General features: G+C 39.7%; 2 protein-coding genes across 2 annotated transcripts; one reads left to right on the forward strand and one right to left on the reverse strand.

The window, feature by feature from the left end:
* Positions 1-6443: 6443 nt before the first annotated feature.
* On the forward strand, positions 6444-7385 carry LOC136175179 (olfactory receptor 51A7-like). Its single transcript, XM_065945503.1, has one exon. It carries the CDS (start codon positions 6540-6542, stop codon positions 7383-7385), a length of 846 nt encoding a protein of 281 aa, XP_065801575.1. The 5' UTR covers positions 6444-6539.
* Positions 7386-12991: 5606 nt separating this feature from the next.
* On the reverse strand, positions 12992-13963 carry OR51S1 (olfactory receptor family 51 subfamily S member 1). The gene has a single exon (XM_065943747.1). It carries the CDS (start codon positions 13961-13963, stop codon positions 12992-12994), a length of 972 nt encoding a protein of 323 aa, XP_065799819.1.
* Between the last annotated feature and the right edge of the window lie 8595 nt (positions 13964-22558).

A 22558-nucleotide genomic window follows, 5' to 3' on the forward strand; every position in this document is an offset into this window, starting at 1 on the left:
AGTCAGGCTTGGTTTTGTGAGGTGTCCAGATATGATAAAACAATTATCCTCTGTAAAATGAGAATAGAGTTCTTTCTTCTGGCGTGAACTCTTAAGAGATTTTGAGATTTTGAAGCTTATTCATACAAACGTCCACATTCCGGGAGTGAGGATCACATTACTTCCTCAGTTTTTAATTCCCTGTATTTTCCAGTGTTCTGACTTAATGAAAGACAATGTATCAAAACTGAACATTCAGGCTGCCTTGAAACTCTGTTACTCTTTCAGTTACATCATCTGCTGAATCTTTTTAGAACTGTATGATCTTTGGGTGCAGGAGATAAAGGTTTCCTTAAAAGTTCCTATAGCGGCGCTCTGACTTCCACACATGTCCTGAATTGTCAGTGGCTGTCCTAATTGAATAATTTTCCTACCAAAGGTTTTCAGTGCAGGGACCATCAGTTCATTCCACAATCTTGATAGCAAATGTTTTTTTAATAAAAATGGGAGACTAGATTGAAGATCCACAGTCACCATGTAACTTAACATCGCACCTTCCACCTGAATCTCATCCTGTCAACAAGTGAGAGTCTTACTTGTGATACTGTTGCATTTCGTAAATCACTGTCAGTCCATTGACCACTGGCAATAGATTCTTGGTTATAAACCGACCATGTTATTGATAAAGTGATTTCAGCAAAGATGCATGAGGAACAACTGAAGTCAAAGCGGGAAGGGTAATAAATTTTTTTTTTAAATTGGATGCTGTGTTGTTAAGGGTCCAACAGGAGACAGAGACCACGCAATGATTTGAAAAGGGAAAATTTAATATAAAGAATTCTGTTATTAAAAAGTATACTAGTGGGGAAATTGGCTAGTAAAAGTTAAAAGAGAAATATAAAGAACCTATGAGAGAAGAAGATGTAAGGAGTAATCACTACTTCTAGAATTGAGGTGGGGTATCCAAGGAAGAACCTTTCTCTCTTTTATTTAAGCCTGTGAGATTACTAAAGTGACTTATTTGGGAGGCTTGCCAAAAATCTGCCCCATGGGAAGGTCAAGAAAGGGCTTCTACAGGAAGTTGCCGAGCCTCTTGAAAAATAACATATTCCCTGCCAGAATAGCAAACAAAGGATGTCACAGTCAGCAGTGAAAACTCAGAAAGGAAACAAAGAATACTTGCAATCTAGCAACTACCAGACTGCAGCCACTCACAGTGGGGGGAGCCCTAAGGGAATACAGGATGAGAAAACCCAGGATATGGCCCCAGATACTTGAGATGAACATGCCCAGACTCTTGTATCTTCCTGTATGTAGAAAACTACGAAATTCGAAATTCTGTAACTTGAGGTGACTGGTCTATTTTTAACACTAATCTTTTGATCTGACTACCTGCCTTTGTTGCAAAATTCCTATATATCCTAGCTACCTGCTCCCCCCCACCCCCCAACTCCTCAGAGCAGTTTTCTCAGTTACTTGAGATGCTGCCTCATGGGTTTGAAGTACTCAGTATGTCTGCTGAAAAAAAAACAAACACCCACAACTCTCAAACTTTTAGATTGTTATTATTTTTTTAGTTGGCACTCTGAACTCTAGATGCCAGAGAAGCCTATGACTGTTAGGTGCTACTTGAACTAGAATACAGGAAGGCTGCCTTAGGCTCAGCCTGAGGTAGTTCCAGGATGCCTTTCTGGGAGGAGGTTTTAGTGGCCAGGTTGTTAGACAACTCAGCTGGTACTGACTCAATGTACAGTCACATAGCCAAGGCTATCAGAAGAGGTAGGGAAGCTGTTTCAGCTGGGATGCTGGTCCATTCTGGCTGGGCCCCTGGTTATATCCCTGCTGTCTCATTGGAGAGTTGGAGAAAGCTCAGGGTATAAATGCTGGAGGAAGCTATGCGCTGCTGGAACTGAGCACTGAAGAAGCCTCACAGTGCCCGGCAATGGGGAATTAACATGTTTCTGTGAGTCTGGCCTGCAAGCAACTCAGAAAACAGGAAGAGAAAACCCCTCTGGCTCTGGTGTTCCCCTTGCACCCTCTAGTGACATGTCTTAACATTGTGCCAACTGACAGAAGAGAAATAGTCACAGAATCCAACACCATCATCATGGAGCAGGTGAAAAGAAATCTGGAGCTGAGAGATGACAAATCAGTAAGCCAGATACCATTATGGGTGACTATTGCAAATCCTGCAGATCCATCCCTGAAGCCTTATCAAATATGCTTCTTGATACTCTATCCAGGAAAATAAAGTGGGGGAGAGTTCTCCATTGGATCCTATTTGGTCAAAACTGATCCCATTTGTTGCTGACTGCCCCATACTTCTGGGTTGCAGATTCATGAACAGTTAGTTATTGTTGTTGTTTAGTCACTAAGTTGTGTCAAACTCTTTTATGACCCCATGGGCTGTAGCCTGCCAGGCTCCTCTGTCCATGGGATTTTCCAGGCAAGAATACTGGAGTGGGTTGCCATTTCCTTCTCCAGGGGATCTTCTGGACCCAGGGATCAAATCTGCATCTCCTGCATTAGCAGGCAGAGTCTTTACTGTTGAGCCACCAGAGAAGCCCTCATGAACACCTAGTTCAGTTCAGTTCAGTCAGTCAGTCATGTATGACTCTTTGTGACCTTATGGACTACAGCATGAACACCTAATGGTACTTATGAAAATCTCACTGCTCAGGGTCAGTCCTGTGGCAAGAAGCAAGAGGTGCATGGTGCAGGCCCAAAGCAGTCTAATATCTTGTTTTCTCTGTGTGAAATAAATGGATGATGGGGCTGCTTACTGCACCAGTGACTATACAAAGAGGCTGAAAGATTTGAATTGTACACTGCAAAAAACTTTCAAGGCAAACTCAGACCATGATATTCTAGCCTGGAGAGTTTGTGGGTTGAAAGATTTGGTTGTTTCAGAGTGAGGTTTGGGCCATCCTGCCTATTGTACTGTAAAGTTAATCGTTTTTTGTTTTTTGTGCAAGTTGTATTGTCCCTTTAAATCCCCATAAGTCAACTGTTGTTGTTTAGTTGCTCAGTCATGTCTGAGCCCGCCAGGCTCCTCTTTCCATAGGATTTTCCAGGCAAGAATAATGCAGTGGGTTGCCATTTCTTCCTCCAGAGGATCTTCTTGACCCAGGGATCAAACCCTTGTCTCCTGTATTGGCAGGAAGATTCTTTACCACTAAATCACTAGGGAAGCCCTATAAAGTCAGTTAGAGTCATATAGTTATAAACTTCTGTTCCTTTGTATTTTAAACCCTAGAGAAGAAAAATGATCCAGAAAAAGGTTTTCATAGGCAATCTGCTTTAAAAAGAATGAACGTATCTCCAGGGCAATGGGGAAAGTGCTATGAGTACATGATGTATACAGAAGTGGTCTCAGAAAGACCACTCAGAGCAGTCCCTTTTATCAGAAATATTTATTGTTAATTTCATGGACTTTTCCATTAAAATAATAATATTAACAATAAGAAAAAAAAGAACAAGGGGAAAAAATAAATGAAAGTGGTAGGGATTGCGCAGCAATTTTGGATTGGAAGAAGAAAATCGGAAGAAAATAATATATTTTATTTCATATTTTACCTGACTTTACCTAAATTTACTTAGATAAATGCACCTTTTACTTAAATATAGACCCCATAGGTCCAGAGTTCCCCTGCCTTCCTCCCTGAAAAAACAAACAAATAAACAAAACACACTTTTTTTTTAATTTGATTCCAGCTGCTTTTCCTCCTGGTCCCATTTTGTTACCTGGAGACCAATGGATTTTCAGCTCAAAACGAAGCAGATACCTGTCAAAAAGTGATGGGAAGAACTAACATAGTTGAACTTGAGCCATATAATTGCATTATGATCCTAGAGTGATATGTATATCAAGGCTAGACATTTATATTACTTTATATAGTGCTTCATCTGGAATGAACATTTTTGGAGGGGAGTGGAAAACCAAAATTAATAGTTTACAGGCATCTTTTGTTCAATTTCGTTCCTGATCCAAGTTGATGACTGTAGCCCCATCCCCAGCACATCCCCTCTTCTACTAACCTGGAGACAGAGTCATCACTGTTGGCTCATTAAAACTGATTCATTTATCTCTTCTTACTTTTTCAAGAGTAAGATGTTTTACTAGATCTTACTAATACTTACTTACTAATACTTACTAATCTTACTAATATTTAGTATTTACTAAATACTCTCTGCCTGAAAAATCACGTCATCCCATAAAACATTATCAAAATTACACCTTTTATTTACTTTCAATCTTCAAAGTTGAGGGCTAGATAAAAATTGATTTTCTCTTCTAAACTTGAGGGTCCAAGATACGAGGACTACTTGTGACCCTTGGCTTTTTGCTCATGAGATCAAATGCCTTTGGTTGCCAGTAAATGTGAAGACAATGATAAAAGAAGGAATCTTTGATAAATTTGAGAGTCCATAAACTACTTAAATGAATTCACATTAAAGCTAAAATTAAACACTGTGATGACCAAATAAAATTTTGTGGACAGAACTCTACATAAGGTCTGTGATAGTCTCACATTGAGTCTGCTAAGTATACACTTTATCTTGGAGCTACAGCTGGATATGGGCTGCCTTACCAACATCTGAGACTGGCATTCCCAAAGCCTGTACCTGATGTGGGAACAGGCTCACAGGAGTTAAATCTGACTGTGAGACAGAAACTTACTCTCTGCAGTTTCTTAGGAGAGATTATTATTGACAGACAGTGATCAAGCGAGCGGAGTCAGTATTCCCAGGGGTACAGTATCTGTTCATTCTCATGAGGATGTGCCTGTGCTTCCTAGAGAAGGGTATGAGAGCATTAATAAGGATGCGGATTCCCAGCAGGTCGCTGGAGCAAAGAAGCTGCCGAACCTGAATAACCTGAAACCGTGCCACCATTGCTCTGGGATAAGGTAACGAGGAGCCTGGCAGGTGTCCTGAAGACTCAAACTAAACTTCCTTAAGATGCTTTTATGTTTTCCAAGGAAAACTCTGCAATTTGTAGGCATCAACCCAATGCCTTTCAGGGGGCTAGAGATAAAAATGTTTCATAGGTTCTCCAGCTAAGGGATCAAGTTATGTTTGGGACAGTGTTGATAGCTGAAAAGATTAGGGTCTGTAAGTGGGATGGGGTACATCTTTCTATTTGCATAATGAACAGTTGAAAAAATGATATTATCAACAGTAGCTCATTTATTTAGTTACCTGAATTAGGTTGGAAGCCTGTCAATAAAAACCTCAGACATGGAACTTTGGAAATTACCCATTTTGAAGGGTTTCATTAAGTAAGAATGGACAAGGGGTTATCCCTTTTCTTTCTGCCTCTGAATTCCATTCCCCCACAAAGGCAGGCTGTCAGCTGCACCACTGGGGCTTCTCTGGTATAGAGTTGTTAAAAGGAGAGTCAGTCAAGGTGTCAGTGATGATGATGCCAGCGGTGTGAGCAGGGCCAAGTCTAAACAGCAGAGATAAGAACCTGAGGTCAAGTCACCACTTTAAGGGCATTCACAGAGAAGCCAAGAACAATGGGAAAAGAACTTGGAAGAGGGGAAAAAGAGCAAAATATGTGGCTATTTTGAGCAGGACCAGTAGCAATTGCATGAAAGGATGTGAGTCTTTAGGCAGCAACAAATAACTACTGTGTTATGTACCGCATGCCAAGGGAACATTAACCACATCTGAAAGTTTGAGACACAATGCACCCTCAGGATTGTGGTAGATCGATTTTATATTTTCATAAACATGTACCATGAACAATAATATAAGATTTAATCCTCTTTTAACTCCTGTTACTATAGCACCTGTGGTTTGTTTGAGTAAATGACCATTGTCCACATCCACGATGTTATAGCTTTTCCAGATTGCAATATATTCCAATTTAGTTTACTTGATGCATAAACCTCCAAATGCAATGGCTTTAAAAAATAAAAAAGTTATTAAAGCACTCTACTACTTCTATAGACAGGCTTCCCAGGTGGCGCTAGTGGTAAAGAACCCACCTGCCAATGAAGAAGATAGAAGACACTTGGGTTCAATCCTTGGGTTGGGAAGATCCTCTGGAGGAGGGCATGGCAACCCACTCCAGTATTCTTGCCTGGATAATTCCATGGACAGAGGAGCCTGGCGGGCTACAGTCCATAGGGTTGCCAAGAGTCGGATACAACTGAAGAGACTTAGCACACACACACAGACTTCTAGAGTTGTTTAGAAGTATATAAGGGAATAAAGATAGACTCGAAGAGTATAAAGGTCTTAGATAAAAATGAAGAACCTTTTAAAATTTACTCATTTTTCTTTATATAGAAAAAGTTATATAACATTATTCCTTGACAGCTAAATGTGAACTGTGTTTAATTTAACTGATAACTAAAGTGAGTTGTGTTCAGTAAATATAACTAAGAGAATAATAATATGATTATTTATCTACCAGGAGCAGATATGTAAGAGACCTATTTATGATGCTTCCTCTCAATGCCTCAGAAGCTGCAGTCTCCACATTCCTGTTGGTTGGGATCCCAGGGCTTGAGGGTGTACACATTTGGATCTCCATCCCTATCTGCCTCATGTACCTCATGGCTATCCTGGGCAACTGCACCATTCTATTTGTCATCAGGACAGAGCCTTCTCTGCATGAACCCATGTACCATTTCCTCCCCATGCTGGCATTATCAGACCTGGGCCTGTCTTTCTCTTCTCTTCCCACCATGCTGAGGATCTTTTTGTTCAACACCATAGAGATTTCTGCTGACGCCTGCATTGCTCAGGAATTTTTCATCCATGGATTCACAGAAATGGAGTCCTCTGTACTCCTGATCATGTCCTTTGATCGCTTTGTAGCCATTCGCAACCCCCTGAGATACAGTTCCATCCTTACTAGCTCCAGAGTTTTGCACATTGGACTAGCATTTGCTTTTAAAAGCATTCTCCTAGTTCTTCCCCTTCCTTTCACTTTAAAGAGACTCAAATACTGTAATAAATGCCTGTTATCCCACTCCTTCTGCCTCCACCAGGATGTCATGAAGCTGGCGTGCTCTGACAATAGAGTTAACTTCTACTATGGTCTGTTCGTTGCACTCTGTATGATGTCAGACAGTATGCTAATTGCTGTCTTCTATGTGTTTATTCTGAAGACTGTATTGGGTGTTGCATCTCATGGGGAATGGCTCAAAGCTCTCAACACCTGTGTGTCCCACACCTGCGCTGTGCTCATCTTCTATGTGCCCAACATCACCTTGGCTATTATGCATCGCCTTCCCAAGCATGTGTCCCCTTTGGCTATGATTCTGATAGCTGATGCATTCTTACTGGTACCACCCTTGATGAATCCCATCTTGTACTGTGTGAAAACTCAGCAGATTAGAGTTAAGGTTCTGGAAAAATTGGAAAACCTGGGTCTGAAGTCTAAATGATGAGGCAAAGGTGGAAGTTCCATTTTCTCTACACCGAATTGTCTTAGGAGTAGGACAACATTTCTTCCAAATAGGAGATGCTTCCATTTACTTTAGAGTTCTTAATTATATTAGATAATTAAATAAGTAATCAATTAATATCTATCAAAGATGTCACACACTACAGTTTTTTGATATTAAGGAAGAAGACATCTACAGTTTATAAAGTAGGTAGTGATCCTAATGTTGCTGGGGGAGATGAGGACATCTATCCTCAGGTAAAAGAGCAAAGAGGATGTCTAACATCAGAGAAGCTTCTAAGTAGGAGTTGAACTGTAACTGGGAGAATTCTGCAAGGTTCTGGACCATTTAGCATCTTTATATTCGCCTCTCAGCATTTGATTCCTCCTTGTGATTTATATTAAATACTTTCCAATGTGACTAGGTTTGTCTAAGTAAGTTTTCTTCCTTGCTAACCAAAGGGTGGTATACTGATGTGCCTCAGCAGCATCTGGGAAATAATAAGAATCATAGGATCTCATCCTTCTTCAAGTCTATTAAGTCAGAATCTTTTAACAAGATTCTAGGTGATTGGTGTGTACATTAATGGTTGAAAAATACAAAATATTTTCCTGGGGTAATGTGAAAGGGAAATCTAGAGAGTGTGTCTTTTGCTAAAGCCAATTTGGGGGGAAATTGTAGGAGGAAATCCTTGGGGCACAAAGGATGGAGACCTATATGCATCATCAACATTCATACATCTCTCTCATAGACACACTGTGAATTTGCATAAGGAAAGAGTTGTGAATGATTCAAATTTAAAAGTCTCTTCAAGATGAAATACTTCAGCCACTGTATATGTTTGGCAGGTGTATCTCAATTTGAACTAAAAGAATAGGCTAAATGAAAGGGTGTGGGTAAAACGGCTAGCACAAAGAAGCATAATAGACATTAGAGGACAAATTATGGTTCCAGAAGTTCTTATTAATATCTCTATCCCCATATGTGCTGCTGAGAGGAGAAAGAACATTTGCGTTCTTCCTGAAGGTTATCATTCAAGTTGATGTGGAATGATTTTCAGAGAGAGAACAGTACCATGAATGGTAATAGTGAGCACTGAAAACCAAAGATGCTAAAGGATTGATGTGGGTGTGGCCAGTGGTCAGGAGAGAGTGAGAGGCAGGCGAGAGCAGTTGAGGCCCTGCTGTAAATGAAGAGCTCTTTGCTCCCATCTCTTAGTAAAGTAATAAACACACGGAGGCAGTCTGAGTCTGCATTTAGCTCATCCACCACCAAGTTACAAAGGGCCATTCAAATGCTTTCAGTAGTTTCGTGTATACAATGAGGTGGTAGGAACTTAAAGAAACTTCCAACTGTAAAGTTCTTTATTCAGATTGAATGTGCATATGAAGTTTAAATATAGTTATTTTAATTTCCATGATTAATTCCAATAAAACTACCATTAATTGAATATTTTATATGTTCAGACACTATGATACAGAGACTTGACCGCATGAAATCCTATTACATCTATTTTACAAACATGGGACAGCTAGTGCCAAGTCACTCAGGGATAATGGACTGAGGAATCTAAGCCAGGCCTATGGGACTCCACATTCTTTCTATCCAACATTCTACTCTTGGTAAATAAATTGGAAGATGGAGGTAGGTGTTCCAGGGAGGAGTGGGCTCTGGGAAAAACAGAAAACAAAAAACAAAACAAAACAAAAAAGTTTCTCAGAGACCTCATCACTGTTCTTCAAGACCAAGCTGTTTCTCCATTTAATAATTTTAAAACAGTGTTTTGTAGCAGGGGTTTTAAATTAAGACAAATCTGAAAATAAATTCTGTTTAGTAACTAATTTTATAGATGGGGCATTCTTAAAATCTCCCCCTCAGTATTCTCATTTGTGAAATTGAGAGAATGACATCTAATTAGTTAATCAGGAGAATATATATCTTAAAGAATAGTTTGATAAAATATGAGGCTATAACTGCTTCTGTATTCCTAGAATATATTCTAATGTATCATTGTGTGTTCTTATCTTGTCACTAAATGGATTTGATCTGAAAATTTGATTTTTTTCACTTTTCATTTAAAATGTGTTCTTCTATAATCACAAGTAACAAGGATGTTTCAACTGTTCAACATATTAAAGTAGAAAATTACTGTGTTAGTGAATGTTGAAAAAACATTTAATAGGATTCATTAAGTAAGCTTATTAAATTTTTTTAAATGTAACATAAATGAACAATTTAAGCATTATAAAGTTTATTCAAAGATCTAGCAGTCAACCATTGTGCCAGTAAGTGAAACACTAATGCCATTTAAATAAAATGAGAAACAGCATTTTATGTTCACTCTTAAACTTTTGTAATGGGTTGGAGATTCCAATGAATTTAATAAAATAAGAAAATGAAATAATTTATATGACTATTAGGGGAACATTACCTGTTACCTATTTTTACTTATGAATGCTATTAAGAAATACAAATAAAATACAAAAATTAAAAAAATGTTTCTAAAAGTTTATGATAATTTGGTAAAGTACATACTAATGCAAGATAAAAATGTTTTTCTCAGTCTAGCAATATATATGTGGAGATAGAAATGGCTGGTTATCTCAGTTGATTAGAGCGTGGTGCTAATAACACCAAGGTCGTGGGTTTGATCCCCGTACAGGCCACAAAAAATTTTCATCCTTACCACCCAAGGTGGTTATACGTTAAGGGCTTCCCAGGTGGTGCTAGTGGTAAAGAACCTGCCTGCCAATGCAAGAGACTCGAGAGACATGGGCTTGATTCCTGGGCTAGGAAGATCCCCTGGAGAAGGAAATGGCCACCCTCTCCAGTATTCTTGCCTGGGGAAACACAGGGAGAGAGGAGCCTGGCAGGCTATAGTCCTGGGCATTGCTAGGAGTCAGACATGGCTGTGTTGTAGCCACGTGTTCCGGGAAACTCACTCACTCAGAAGGACAATGCAGATAGTGGAGTGCAGTTTATTACACTGGCGGGCCCAAGGCAGAGTCTCCTCTTAGCCAAGGACCACAGCCAGTTTTTGTGAAAACCTTATATACCCTAAGTGTATGTGCTCAAACCCACCTCCCCAAATTCCCTGAAACTAGTCTGAACAAAGGAAAAGAAAGATACAATCAAAGTTAAGCCATGATTTGTACGCCTTAAGCCTAGGTAGTTAACAGTGGACAACTATCAATAGGCCTGTGGTCATACCCCAAAAAGCATAATAGAATTTATGATTCTATTCGGTTACACAGATAATTAGGGTATTCTTTTAGGCAACGGAGAGTCTAGGTACGAGCCCTGGGGCTCTTCCACTCAGGGGGTCTGGTTTTCCAGCGGGTATGTCATTTCCACAGATACTGGGCATATAGCTCAAAGTCCACAGTCCAGCCCAAGATGGAGTCCTGCTTTCAAGATGGCGCTTGTTCTGTCTGTTTCCTCCTTCAGCTAAGCACACACACACACAGAAATGGGGTAATGTTTTATTTATAATAGCAACACAATCATGCATTTCAAAAACTACATAGAAATAGATTTAAATAAACTGAATAATTTTATTGAAAAGTGTAAAAAAGGTATTAATAAATGAAATACATAAATTCTTGTATATGAAAACTTATGAATGCTTATTTGGTTATATTTAATCTATCAAAATGTAATTCTTATTAGAATTTCAAAGTTTTTCATTGTTTTTGAGAGAGGATCACTCTATACTGCATATTAACCAAATCACACTATGAGGCTAGTCTAATAGATCAGTGATATGTGAATATATACGACACATACTTTGTTGTTGTTCAGTTACTCATTTGTGTCCGATTCTGCAACCCCAAGGACTGCAGCATACCAGGCCTCCCTGTCCATCACCAACTCCCAGATTTTGCTCAAACTCATGTCCATTGAGTCAATGATGTCATCCAACCATCTTATCCTCTGTCAGCCCCTTCTCCTCCTGCCCTTTCCAAGCATCAGTCTTGTTCAAAGAGTCAGCTCTTCACATCAGGGGGCCAAAGTATTGGAGCTTCAGCATCAATCCTTCCAATGAATATTCAGGGTTGATTTCCTTTAGGATTGACTGGTTTGACCTCCTTTGCTGTCCAAGGGACTCTCAAGAGTCTTCTCTAGCACCACAGTTTGAAAGCATCCAGTTCTTCAGTGCTCAGCCTTCTTTATGGTTCAGCTCTCACGTCTGTACATGACTACTGGAAAAACTATAGCTTTGACTTTGCCTTGTTGGCAAAATGATGTCTCTGCTTTTTAATATGCTGTCTAGGTTTGTCATAGCTTTTCTTCCAAGGAGCAAGCATCTTTTAATTTCATGGCTGCAGTCACCATCTGCAGTGATTTTGCAGCCCAAGGAAATAAAGTCTCTCACTGTTTCCATTGTTTCCCCATCTATTTGCCATGAAGTGACGGGACCAGATGCCAAGATCTTCATTTTTTGAATGTTGAATTTTAAGTCAGCTTTTTCACATATATATCATACTTCATAAAAAGATTTCTAAAGTAAAGTCCATATCCATATCCAAGTCCATGCACACACCTAAAATATGACATATATGCTGCTTAGTCAGTCACGTCTGAGTCTGCGATTCCATGGACTGTAGTCTGCTAAGTTCCTCTATTCATGGGATTCTCCAGGCAAGAGTACTGGAGTGGGTTGCCATTCCCTTCACCAGGGAATATTCCCAATCCAGGGATTGAACCAGGTCTCCTGCATTACAGGGAGATTCTTTACCATCTGAGCCACTAGGGAAGCCAAAAAGATGACATACATAGTTTTTTATTTCAGTGAGAAAAAGAGAATATATTTAATAGTTGATGCTACCACAAGTACATAATTAACTTGTTAACATAACATTGAACTTAGAAAAGTCATTATAATAGTTCTTTTAAAAAAGGCTTAAGAGAATATGTGCAGAACAGGCTAAAGACACTTGTTTTAAAAGCAACACATGAAACACAAAAATTATAAAGATATATAAAATGGATTTGATTGTGTAAAATTGTATTTACTTGAGATTTGGATGCTTAAATAATGAAAAAGGCAAGTACTATATTGGCAAAGGTATAAAAAGCATTTTATATAAAGGATTTCTTGCACATTTGTTTTTAAAACCATAAACAATCCAGTAGAAAAATGGATGAAGGCTTTTTGAAGAGACTTCATAGAGGAGGAAACAAAATAGCCAACAGACATGTGAAAGACACTGTTTCTATTAGGAAAATCTGATGTAAAGTAAAATGAGATTATTGTCACTAATAAAATTGATGAAAATCTAAGAATAATGGTAAGGGGAATTCTGCAGGGGACATGCAGAAAAAGCACGCTCCTACACACCTGAACAATTGTGACAAGACTTAGATTCTGAACCTTTCTGTGCCACAGACGTGATATTAATTGGGGGTTAAAATAGACCACTCCCCTTTTCTAGGTCTCATAAACTTTCATCAATATGCACATGCACACTTCAAGGGGCAGGGATATATATCTGTGTACATGCACTTTTGTGTACCTGAATGACATTTTATGCATGATGAACTGAGTTCTCAGTCATGGAAACCTTTGTATCAGGTAACCACCATACATGAAGGGAACATCCTTCTCACTGAGCACAACCCACCTTCCTGGGCTGCAACCTCTTGTGGATTCTCTCTCTAATCTCCTTCATCTTGACACTGTAGAGAATGGGGTTTACCAATGGGGGAAGCAGGAAATGGACATAGGAGAGAAGAGTATGGGCAGGCTGAGGAACTGGCATCCTGAGACGATCAATGAGAGCCAGGAGGACCATGGGCACATAGAAGAGAAGCACAGCAGAGAGGTGGGCAGCGCAGGTTTGGCCAGCCTTCCAGCGATCCTCCCTGGATCCCAAGCCTTGCAACACCCTGCCAATTAGGCCATAGGAGAAGAAAATAAGCAGAGGATCCAAGCCCATGGCTGACAGGACCACAAAGAGGCTGTAGACTGCTCCCCCACCTCCGGGGCAGGACAAACGGGCCATATCCGGGTGCAAGCAGTAAGAATGGGTTAGGACCTGTGGACGGCAGTAAGGCATGTGGGCCAGGAGGAATGGCAGGGGCAGGTGGAGACCCAGGCATCGGAAAGCAATGGCCACACAGATCTTGCTGATGACCCCATTGGTGAGGAGTGTTGGGTAGTGGAGAGGGCGGCAAATGGCCAGTGCCCGATCCAAGGCCATAGCGAGTAAGACAGAGGACTCCATGACGGAAAAGACATGGACAAAGAACATCTGGAGGAGGCAGGCTGAGGCAGAGACAGCATGAGTATTCGCACAGGCAAGACCCAGCAGGGTGGGCATCAGGGCTGTGGCCAAGCCAACATCAGACACGCTGAGCAGGAAGAGGAAGAAGTACATTGGGCGGTGCAGTGTGGGCTCCAGGGCAATGATCCAGAGGATAGCACCATTACCCAGGGCAGAGAGAAGGTAGACAGTGATGAGGGGTATCGCCCACCAGGAGGGTACAGCCGACAGGCCTGGTAGGCCCACCAATAGGAAGGTGGGGGCCATCAAAGTGCTGGTATTGGGAGCTGAGTGGGTGAGGAATGCTGACATACTTCAGGATCCCACTTTGAACTCTGGAAACTGAAAACTGATTAGAAAGATTTATTTAAGCTTATGATACATTTGCATAAGGCTTTCTAAAACTGCCTGCCCCCTCCCTCTCCTGCCCCAGGCACACATACACATACTCATTCTAGTATCTATGCCATAGTCATCCCTTGCCTTGGAGCATTTTCTATAGCTGTTCTCAAAGCTCTGATTCTCTCTTAAATTATTTTCCCATTTTCCTCAACCCTGTTTTTCACTGTAGCTTTCTTCCTAATTTGGTCCCTCCATTAATGGAAAACACCCAGAAGGGGGTCTATACTCCTATGATCACATTTTCTTTTTTTCTTTTTTAAATGAATTTGGCTATGCAGGATCTTAGTTGCAACATGCAAACTCAGTTGCAGCATGTGGGATCTAGTTCCCTGACCCGGGATTGAACCCCAGGCTTCCTGCATTGTGAGTATTGAGTGTTAGCCTCTGGACCACCAGGGAAGTCCCTAAACATGTTTTCTGCTCCTCCCAGTCCCAGGCAATCTGACTTCTGTGCTGCCTTAACACACATTTCAGTTCACTTTAACTGCTCTCATTAGTCATCCATGACTTCCCTGGTGGCTCAGATGGTAAAGTATCTGCCTGCAATGCGGGAGACCTGGGTTTGATCCCTGGGTCAGGAAGATCCTCTGGGGACAGAAATGGCAACCCACTCCAAGTACTCTTGCCTGGAAAATTCCATGGATGGAGGAGCCTGCTGGGCTACAGTCCATGGGACCGCAAAGAGTCAGACACGACTCAGCTATGTCACTTTGTTTCACTTTCATGCCTTTATTACTAAATCTAGGGGCACTTACATATCCTAAGCTGATGTATTTCTCAATGAGCTTTGGCTCTTATGAAACACTTTCTCCTTTTCTTTTTAGTTCTACCTCTCAGAATTTAATATTCTTAGCTCTCCATGCCCTGTCCCATACAATTTATACACTGGTATTTTTGAGAATCCTTATTTGGTTATTTCATTTTTCCTCAGTGGCATTCTTCCTGACTTCAACTACACTTTATAAATTGGTGAATCATAAATATATCCCCAGATCATTCTATATTTAGCTCACTCAAATCTCTACTTAGATGTTGTAAGCATTTTAATTTCAAATAATCCAAATCAGATCTTAACAAATGTATTCACATACAAAATATTAAATTGTGCTTTGTTCTTATACTGCAAACAAAAATCAACTCAAGAAGGTTTAAAGATTTAAACATAAGACCTGGAATTGTTAGATGAAAATATAAGGGAAAAGCTTCATAACATAGGGATTGATGATAATTTCTTGAGTATGACACTAAAAGCACATGTGACGAAAGCAAAATTAGGAAAGTGGCACCGTATCAACAGAAAACCTTCCTTATAGCAGAGGAAACAATCAACGGAATAGAAAGAACCTACAAAATGGAAGAGGATGTTTTTAAACCATAAATCTAATAAATCTAATATCTAAAATGAATGAAGAGTTTCTACAGCTCAATAGCAAAAAAGGAATAACTCCATTTTAAAAACAGAAAAGGAATTGAGTAGGCATTTCTCCCAAGACTACGTACAAATGGCCAACAGATACATGAAAATATACTCAACATCAGTAATAATCAAGGAAATGCAAATAAAATCTTAATTATATAATAACCTCACACTTGTTGAGATGACTATAATTTTTTTTAAAAAGATAGGAGTTGCAAGGATATGAAGAAATTGGAACCCTTGTGCACTGTTACTGGGAATGTGAAATGGTGCAGTCACCAAGGAAAACGGTAGTGTTCCTCAAAATATTAAAAATGGAATTGCCAAATGATCCATAAATCTGTTTTGGGGTATACATTAAAAAAATTGAGATCAGAATCTCAAAGGATATCTGCACCCCCATGTTCCTTGGAGCACTATTCATGATAGTCAATATATGGAAACAACCTAAATGTCAATCAGTGGATAAATGAAGGCATACACACAAGGAAGGCTTCTTCTATTGTTACTTAGTCACTAAGTCATGTTGGACTTTTTGCGACCTCGTGGACTGTAGCCTGCCAGGTTCCTCTGTCCGTGCGATTTCCAAGGCAAGAATACTGGAGCAGGTAACCATTTCCTTCTCCTGGGGGTCTTCTTGATGCAGGGCTGGAACCAGTGCCTCCTGCATTAGCAGGTGGATTTTTTTTTTTTTTTTTTTTAACCACTGAGTCAATAGGGAAGCCTAGAAAGAAGGTTATTCAGCCTTAAGAATGAAGGATAACTTGCAAAATACAAGAACATGGATGGACCTGGAGATAGTATGCTAAGTGAAATAAGCCTGTCACAGAAGGACAAATACTGCATGATTCCACTTATATGAAGTATATCAATAGTCAGATTCATAGAAACAAAGAGGAGAATGGTGGTTGCCGGGAGAGGGGGAAAATTCTGTTTAATGAACAAAAAGTTTCAGTTATGCCAGATGAAAAAGTTCTAGAAATCTTCTGTACCTAGAGTTACCAACTTAAAAATTTAAGAGGTTAGATCTCATGATTCATTCTTAAAATAAAAAATTTCAAAGCAAAAAAAAAAATCTAATATAACCATGGTATTTTATACGAGGTTAAAAGATTAGGGAAACAATGGAATAGAGTGTCCCTAAATGGAACAATATTTGCAGTTTACATTACTGAATGAAGTTTAGAATGTGAAATATGTTTAAAAACTACAAATAGATAAGAAAGATGAGTGATCTAATATCAAATTTTGCAAAATATGAATTCTTTTCCTTATAAGGATAAATACAAATACTAGGCAAATGTACAATAAAATCAGTCCCCATGGTCACAAAAAGAATACACACTTTCAAAATAATAAAAGTTTTCCTACCCATCACATGGAATAAATCATAAAATCTGATAAAATTATATTCTGGAAAAGATTAAGGGCCTGCTCCTAATCAAGGTTGCAAGATTATAAAACTGTGTAGCCCTTTTGGGAGCAACTTGGCAGAACTCATTAAAACAAAAACCTTATTTGGTAGTTCTAGTTCTTGATATGTTAATCAGACAGAACAATTCTCATATGCATAAAGAGGCATAAAAAAAATTTTTGTTTGCAAAAGGAAAAAAGAAGTAGAGTTCTTTATAATTCTTCAATTAATTAGTCTGATAACTAATTAATCAGGGAGATGGTCATGATAAGTAAAAATCTTAATCGTTAAGAATGAAAATATATTGTTGAGTTAAAAAATGTATAGTGATTTCTATACAATGGCATCAGTTTAAAACCCTCTTAAAGTACTCTGTCTCCCTGATAGCTACATTTGTACTTAAATGCCTAGAAGCCCTGGAAGGATTTGCATTCAATCCATTTGATTAGAGTAGCAATGGCTGTGAAAAAGGGACTAATACTAGACTGAGGATAGGAATTCAAAGATGACTTTGGCCTTAAGCCTAATATTTTATTTTTTCAACCTGATAGCTTCTTGTATCAAATGACTAACTGTCAATTACTTGGTAAGCTCCATTGTTTCTTACCAGATATTTCTCTCTAATCCAATTCTTTCACTTATCAATAATGCTGTGGTCTTTGCTGAAGCTTATATTTGCATTATCTCGATTGGTTTTCCTGCTACCAATTCTTCTGCTTTTTAATCCTCCACCATACAGATCACACAGTGTTATTTCTAGTTTGCTGTCCGATAACGTGGCCGTGATGTCTTTCCTCAAATCCATGTGGTTTTCTACTGCTTTAAAACAGAGTCCAAAACCCCGTACCGTCTGGCCCCAAACAACGTTTACTGTTTAATCCAATTCTGTTCTATTTCTACTCACCCGTTTTAGCCTTCCAGCCCTACTGTGATTCTCAGGTATGTCACTGACTTTCACATCTTCAAAAATACAATACATAAGTGCAGTGTTCTTCTCTCTCTCTGTACCATCATGCCTCATATATCTCATGGAGTTCCAGCACAGATACTGCTTCTCCCCTGAACCCCTGCGGGCCACCTTTTCTCCCAGGGCTGGGGACAGATTACTTACCCTCTCCTGTCACACTCTGGCACATTCTCTAATACAGTCTCTAACATTCTCAGTTATTAATATTTCCTTCTATGCCTTCCTTCTCAATGTACTGTTACTTCCTTAAGCTATGGTTCTTTATTTTATTCATTATAGCGATTCCAGTTTCTAGTTTATGTGTGGGTGTTCAGTGTACTCACTCATGTCCAACTCTGCAACTCCATGGACAGTAGCCTGCCAGGCTCCTCTGTCCATGAATTTTACAGGCAAGAATTCTGGAGTAGGCTTCTGTCATTTTCTCCTCCAGGGGATCTTCACAACTAAGGGATCAAACCCACCTCTCTCGTGTTTCCTGCATTGGCAGGTGAATTCTTTACCACTGTGCCACCTACAGGGCTTCTATTAATAGTTTATATTAAGCTGCAAATAAATTTGATTCATAAGTCTTTTGTATTACTATTTTGCACTTCTGCTGTTCTATTTCTCTAAATTTTCTCCTGGATTTGATCACTTTCTCAAATGCCCACTTGGTTTTATTATTCCATAATTATCACCTTTCTCAAAGCTTCCCATCCACCCCTAATGCAGATCTCATATAAGTTTCTTCAAAATGTTATTCTTTCTTTCAGTGGAGTGCTTTCTTCCCAACGTATTTCTAGTTCACACCTTCCCCTCCTGTTTCTTGGGTTCTCTGCCTCTCTAACCACTAGATGGAGCTTCTGAGTGTTGCAGCTTGCAATCAGGAGAAGGAAGGTTCCTGCTATATAGCATACATTTCACAGAACATCCCTGTTCGTTAAAACAGGTCAGGTAGTGGGTTATGCTTGATGGATGTAAGGTAGAAATATGCTTGGGACAGGTTTCTGTTGTGGGGATATTTAAGCCACCGTACTTGGCGAATCCACTAAGGAATGAAAGTGAAAGTGAAAGTCGCTCAGTCGTGTCCAACTCTTTGCCACCCCATGGACTTTATATATAGTCCATGGAAGTCTCCGGACCAGAATACTGAAATGGAAAGCCGTTCCCTTCTCCAGGGGATCTTCCCAGCCCAGGTGTTGAACCCAGGTCTCCCTCATTGCAGGCGGATTCTTAACCAGCTGAACTTTTCAGAATCGTCAAATTCCTCTCTTACATACCTAACAGGTATACAAGAAGTACTTATATTGTCTCCTATTTACACTATTCACACACAAAAGGACACTCACATCTGGTAATCAACATGCATGCCCACACACAACACAGACATATACATATGCATTCACACATGTTTATTCATACTGATACACAGAAATACATACACTTTCATGTACTCATGTAAAAAAAAGGTTTATTCATGGACAGAGAGGTATTTTTGAGGCTGATGCATATTAAATGAGCACATGTTTAAACAAAATGTAATGCACTCATGCAAACACTGAGCCATGCAGAGACATACAAAATGCTCATTCCCTAAGATAGAAGCACTTCTGAACATGTACTGATATGTACACACATATTCATATGAAAATTCATGTGGAACAAAAGCACCTGTACATACACGTATTAGTATATCATTATCATACATACACTCATCTCCACAGACTGTGAATGGCAAGTGCCCTTAACCAATCTTTTGCTGCTTTACACGGTCACAGCCAAGTAAATACAGACTCAATCATTTTCCATAAACACACCTGCAGACAATGAGTAAGTCTACCTCTTCACATACACATATTCCTCAGATGTTCACAAACTTCCCTCAGTATGCAGGACACAAACATACATCTGCACCCATCAGAAATGCAGGGGATCATAAACACATATCTAACAATCACATCTCGCATCACTCATTTTTATCTATATTTTACTTAGACCATTTTTTATCCGTATTTTACTTCAAAGACAAGTATAAGCTCCATTTTTCTCATACTGAAATCTTGCTTTCTAAGGTTTATTCCTGTGATTCAAAACTGAAAGTGGGGACATTATCAACAAAAGACATGTATAATTACTTAACGTTTTCGGGGAGAGGACAAGTTTCACTCATTACTGGCTTAGTTCCCTGCCATTTGAATTACAAGTGGCTCAGGTTACTAAAGGGGTGGAACATGGTACATTTGGTTATATGGGAGATTTGAGGCTGGTGCAATGGAGAGATTGGAGCAGCCATATAAAGATGGCAGAGTATTATGAACAAATGTTCTCAATTTACAGTTGTGTCCAGACCAAGACTGGTTGTAGGGTTCTCACTACAATTCTCCTTGCTACTTACCAGACCAGCATCAAAGAATGTATGTGTCAGACAGGGACTTCAGTTGCAGATGAATGCTACAGAATTAGAAGTGGCCAATTTGAGAAATTGCTAAGTTAGGTCTTAAGGGATAAATCACCCAAGGAAGAAATGGCTAAGGGATTGGACTTTTCTCCAAGGTGATGATTGCCCCACCATTTCCTGAGAGACCTCCGCTTGTCTCCATATTAACCTTGACTGTACAGAAAGAGATATTTTCAGGGCCAAGAACCAATGAATCTGCTGGAGACAGGTGGTATATCCATAAGACAAAGTAAGAGATCAAATCAGATACATTATGAAATTTGAATACGCAAGAGACCTAGGCATATAAGAAACATTTTATAAAGGGTGTCACATGTGGGATTGAGAAATAAAACAATCCAGAGAACAAAATTGATTTGGTAAATTATAGAGCCTAACTTTTGGTAATAAGCTGTCTATTTTTGGTCTCAAATCTGTGGCTAGTTGGAATACAAGGCGGGGATCAGCTCTGCTACTCCGTATATTCAGATTTTTTCTCACACTGTGTCTTTGTGAGGACACCCATGGGATTTAGCTTTGCTCTGAAGAATCTGGGGAAAAGGACCCCTGGTAATCTTATCAGGGGTCTAAGGTAGGAGAAAGCCAGCCCACGTATAGAGGATAGCATACACTGCTACTGAATTTTCAAGATTCCTCATGCTCCACCATCCAGATTTTGGCCACCAGTAAGCTTAGAACTATACTGCATTAATTCTTCCAATGGCTTTTTAGTTTCTATTGGGGTATAGCTGATTACCAATGTTGTGATAGTTTCAGGTGGATATCAAAGAGACTCAGCCATGACTGTAAATGTATCCATTCTTCCCCAAACTCCCCTCCCATCCAGCCTGCCACATAATATTGAGCAGAGTTCCCCGTGCTACGTAGTAGGTCCTCGTGGGTTATGCGCTTTAAGAACTATACCATATTAATTTTAAGACATCTCTCAGTGATATATTTGGTCTTCAAAGTCTGCTTCAAGTGACTTCCTATCTCTAAAGTATGGTGGCAACTGTGAGTCCTTTATGTCTAGTCTCCAAGACTTTAACCCAATCCTGAATACTGCAAGCTGGTTCAGAATCCATGCCTTTGCATGGACAGTTATTTCTACCTTCACACCATTATCCATTTCAGCAAACAATTTATTCTTACAAGGGCTCATCTGCTACCAGTTCCCATAGACCTGCTAATGTTAATATATTACTCCCTGCAAACAAATCACTTCTTCTTATTCTCCTAACTCTATGCGCTCCTCTAGCATAAACTCGTGCACTATTGTAACACTTTCCATGCCTTGCTGCTGCTCTGTGAGCTGTATACAGACATATTATCCCTTATGTTTTTCATTCATATAATAATGGTATCTTTCCATTATACATGAAATAAATTTGTTGAATTCCATGAGCTGTTTTAAAGAGTCTGCTTATGTAAAAATTGCTCTAATTGTCCAGATTCTGAGTCCATAGCTCCCTCTAAATGCCATTGTGCTTTTCTAACCTTTCTACTACTCCATCCCAATTCTCCAACCCAAATCTACATTCCCATGCTTCAAAAATGGAAGCAACTTACGCAAATGGTCAAATTCTTTACCCTATCTTCTTTCTGCCCTCTCAGGCTCAGAAATAGTAACTTTCACACCTATTTCTCCCTCTGCTTTCCTCATTCTTGTTTCATCTCCCCAGTTACTACCCTCTTCCCATTTACTTTATCACTCTTACCTCGAGTCTTATGGTCCTTTACACACTTGCTTCTCCCTTTGTGCGGTTCACTCACTTGGTTCTCCCAGCGACCCTCACACACTTTGGGGTTCTATTGGACTGACTTAGATGTACTCTTTATGTGACCCTTGTTGTACAGCTTCTGGGGGAGTGGGTGGGGTGTGGGGTACAGGAAAGTAGAGCACAGGTGTCCAGTCTCTTGTTGCCAGAGCCCCATGGGGATCCTGAGACTGCTGTAGTTAAGGGTCTATGGTTCTGCCCAGAGGAAGCATCATGATAACCTTTGAACTGTAGCTGGAATGGAAGAATCTTTCCATCCCCAGCATCAAGTCTTCCTCTCACAGCCTGTAAAATAAATCTTTTCCCACCCCACACTAACCCTGAGCTCATAGGCCCATTAGGTCTTGAGGCCCTGTTTTGTCCTGGCTTTTCTGCTCTTTGGCAGTTTACAACCTCTCCCAAGCCTTTGTTTTCAAAGAGCAGATAATGAGCTACAGAGAGTATCCCAGGTTTAGTCTATAGGGACACGTTCTGGATTTGATGCTTGTCTTTGTTTTGACTAATTGCCATGAG

Source organism: Muntiacus reevesi, chromosome 9, assembly GCF_963930625.1.
Source record: "Muntiacus reevesi chromosome 9, mMunRee1.1, whole genome shotgun sequence".
Classification (NCBI taxonomy): Eukaryota; Metazoa; Chordata; class Mammalia; order Artiodactyla; family Cervidae; genus Muntiacus; species Muntiacus reevesi.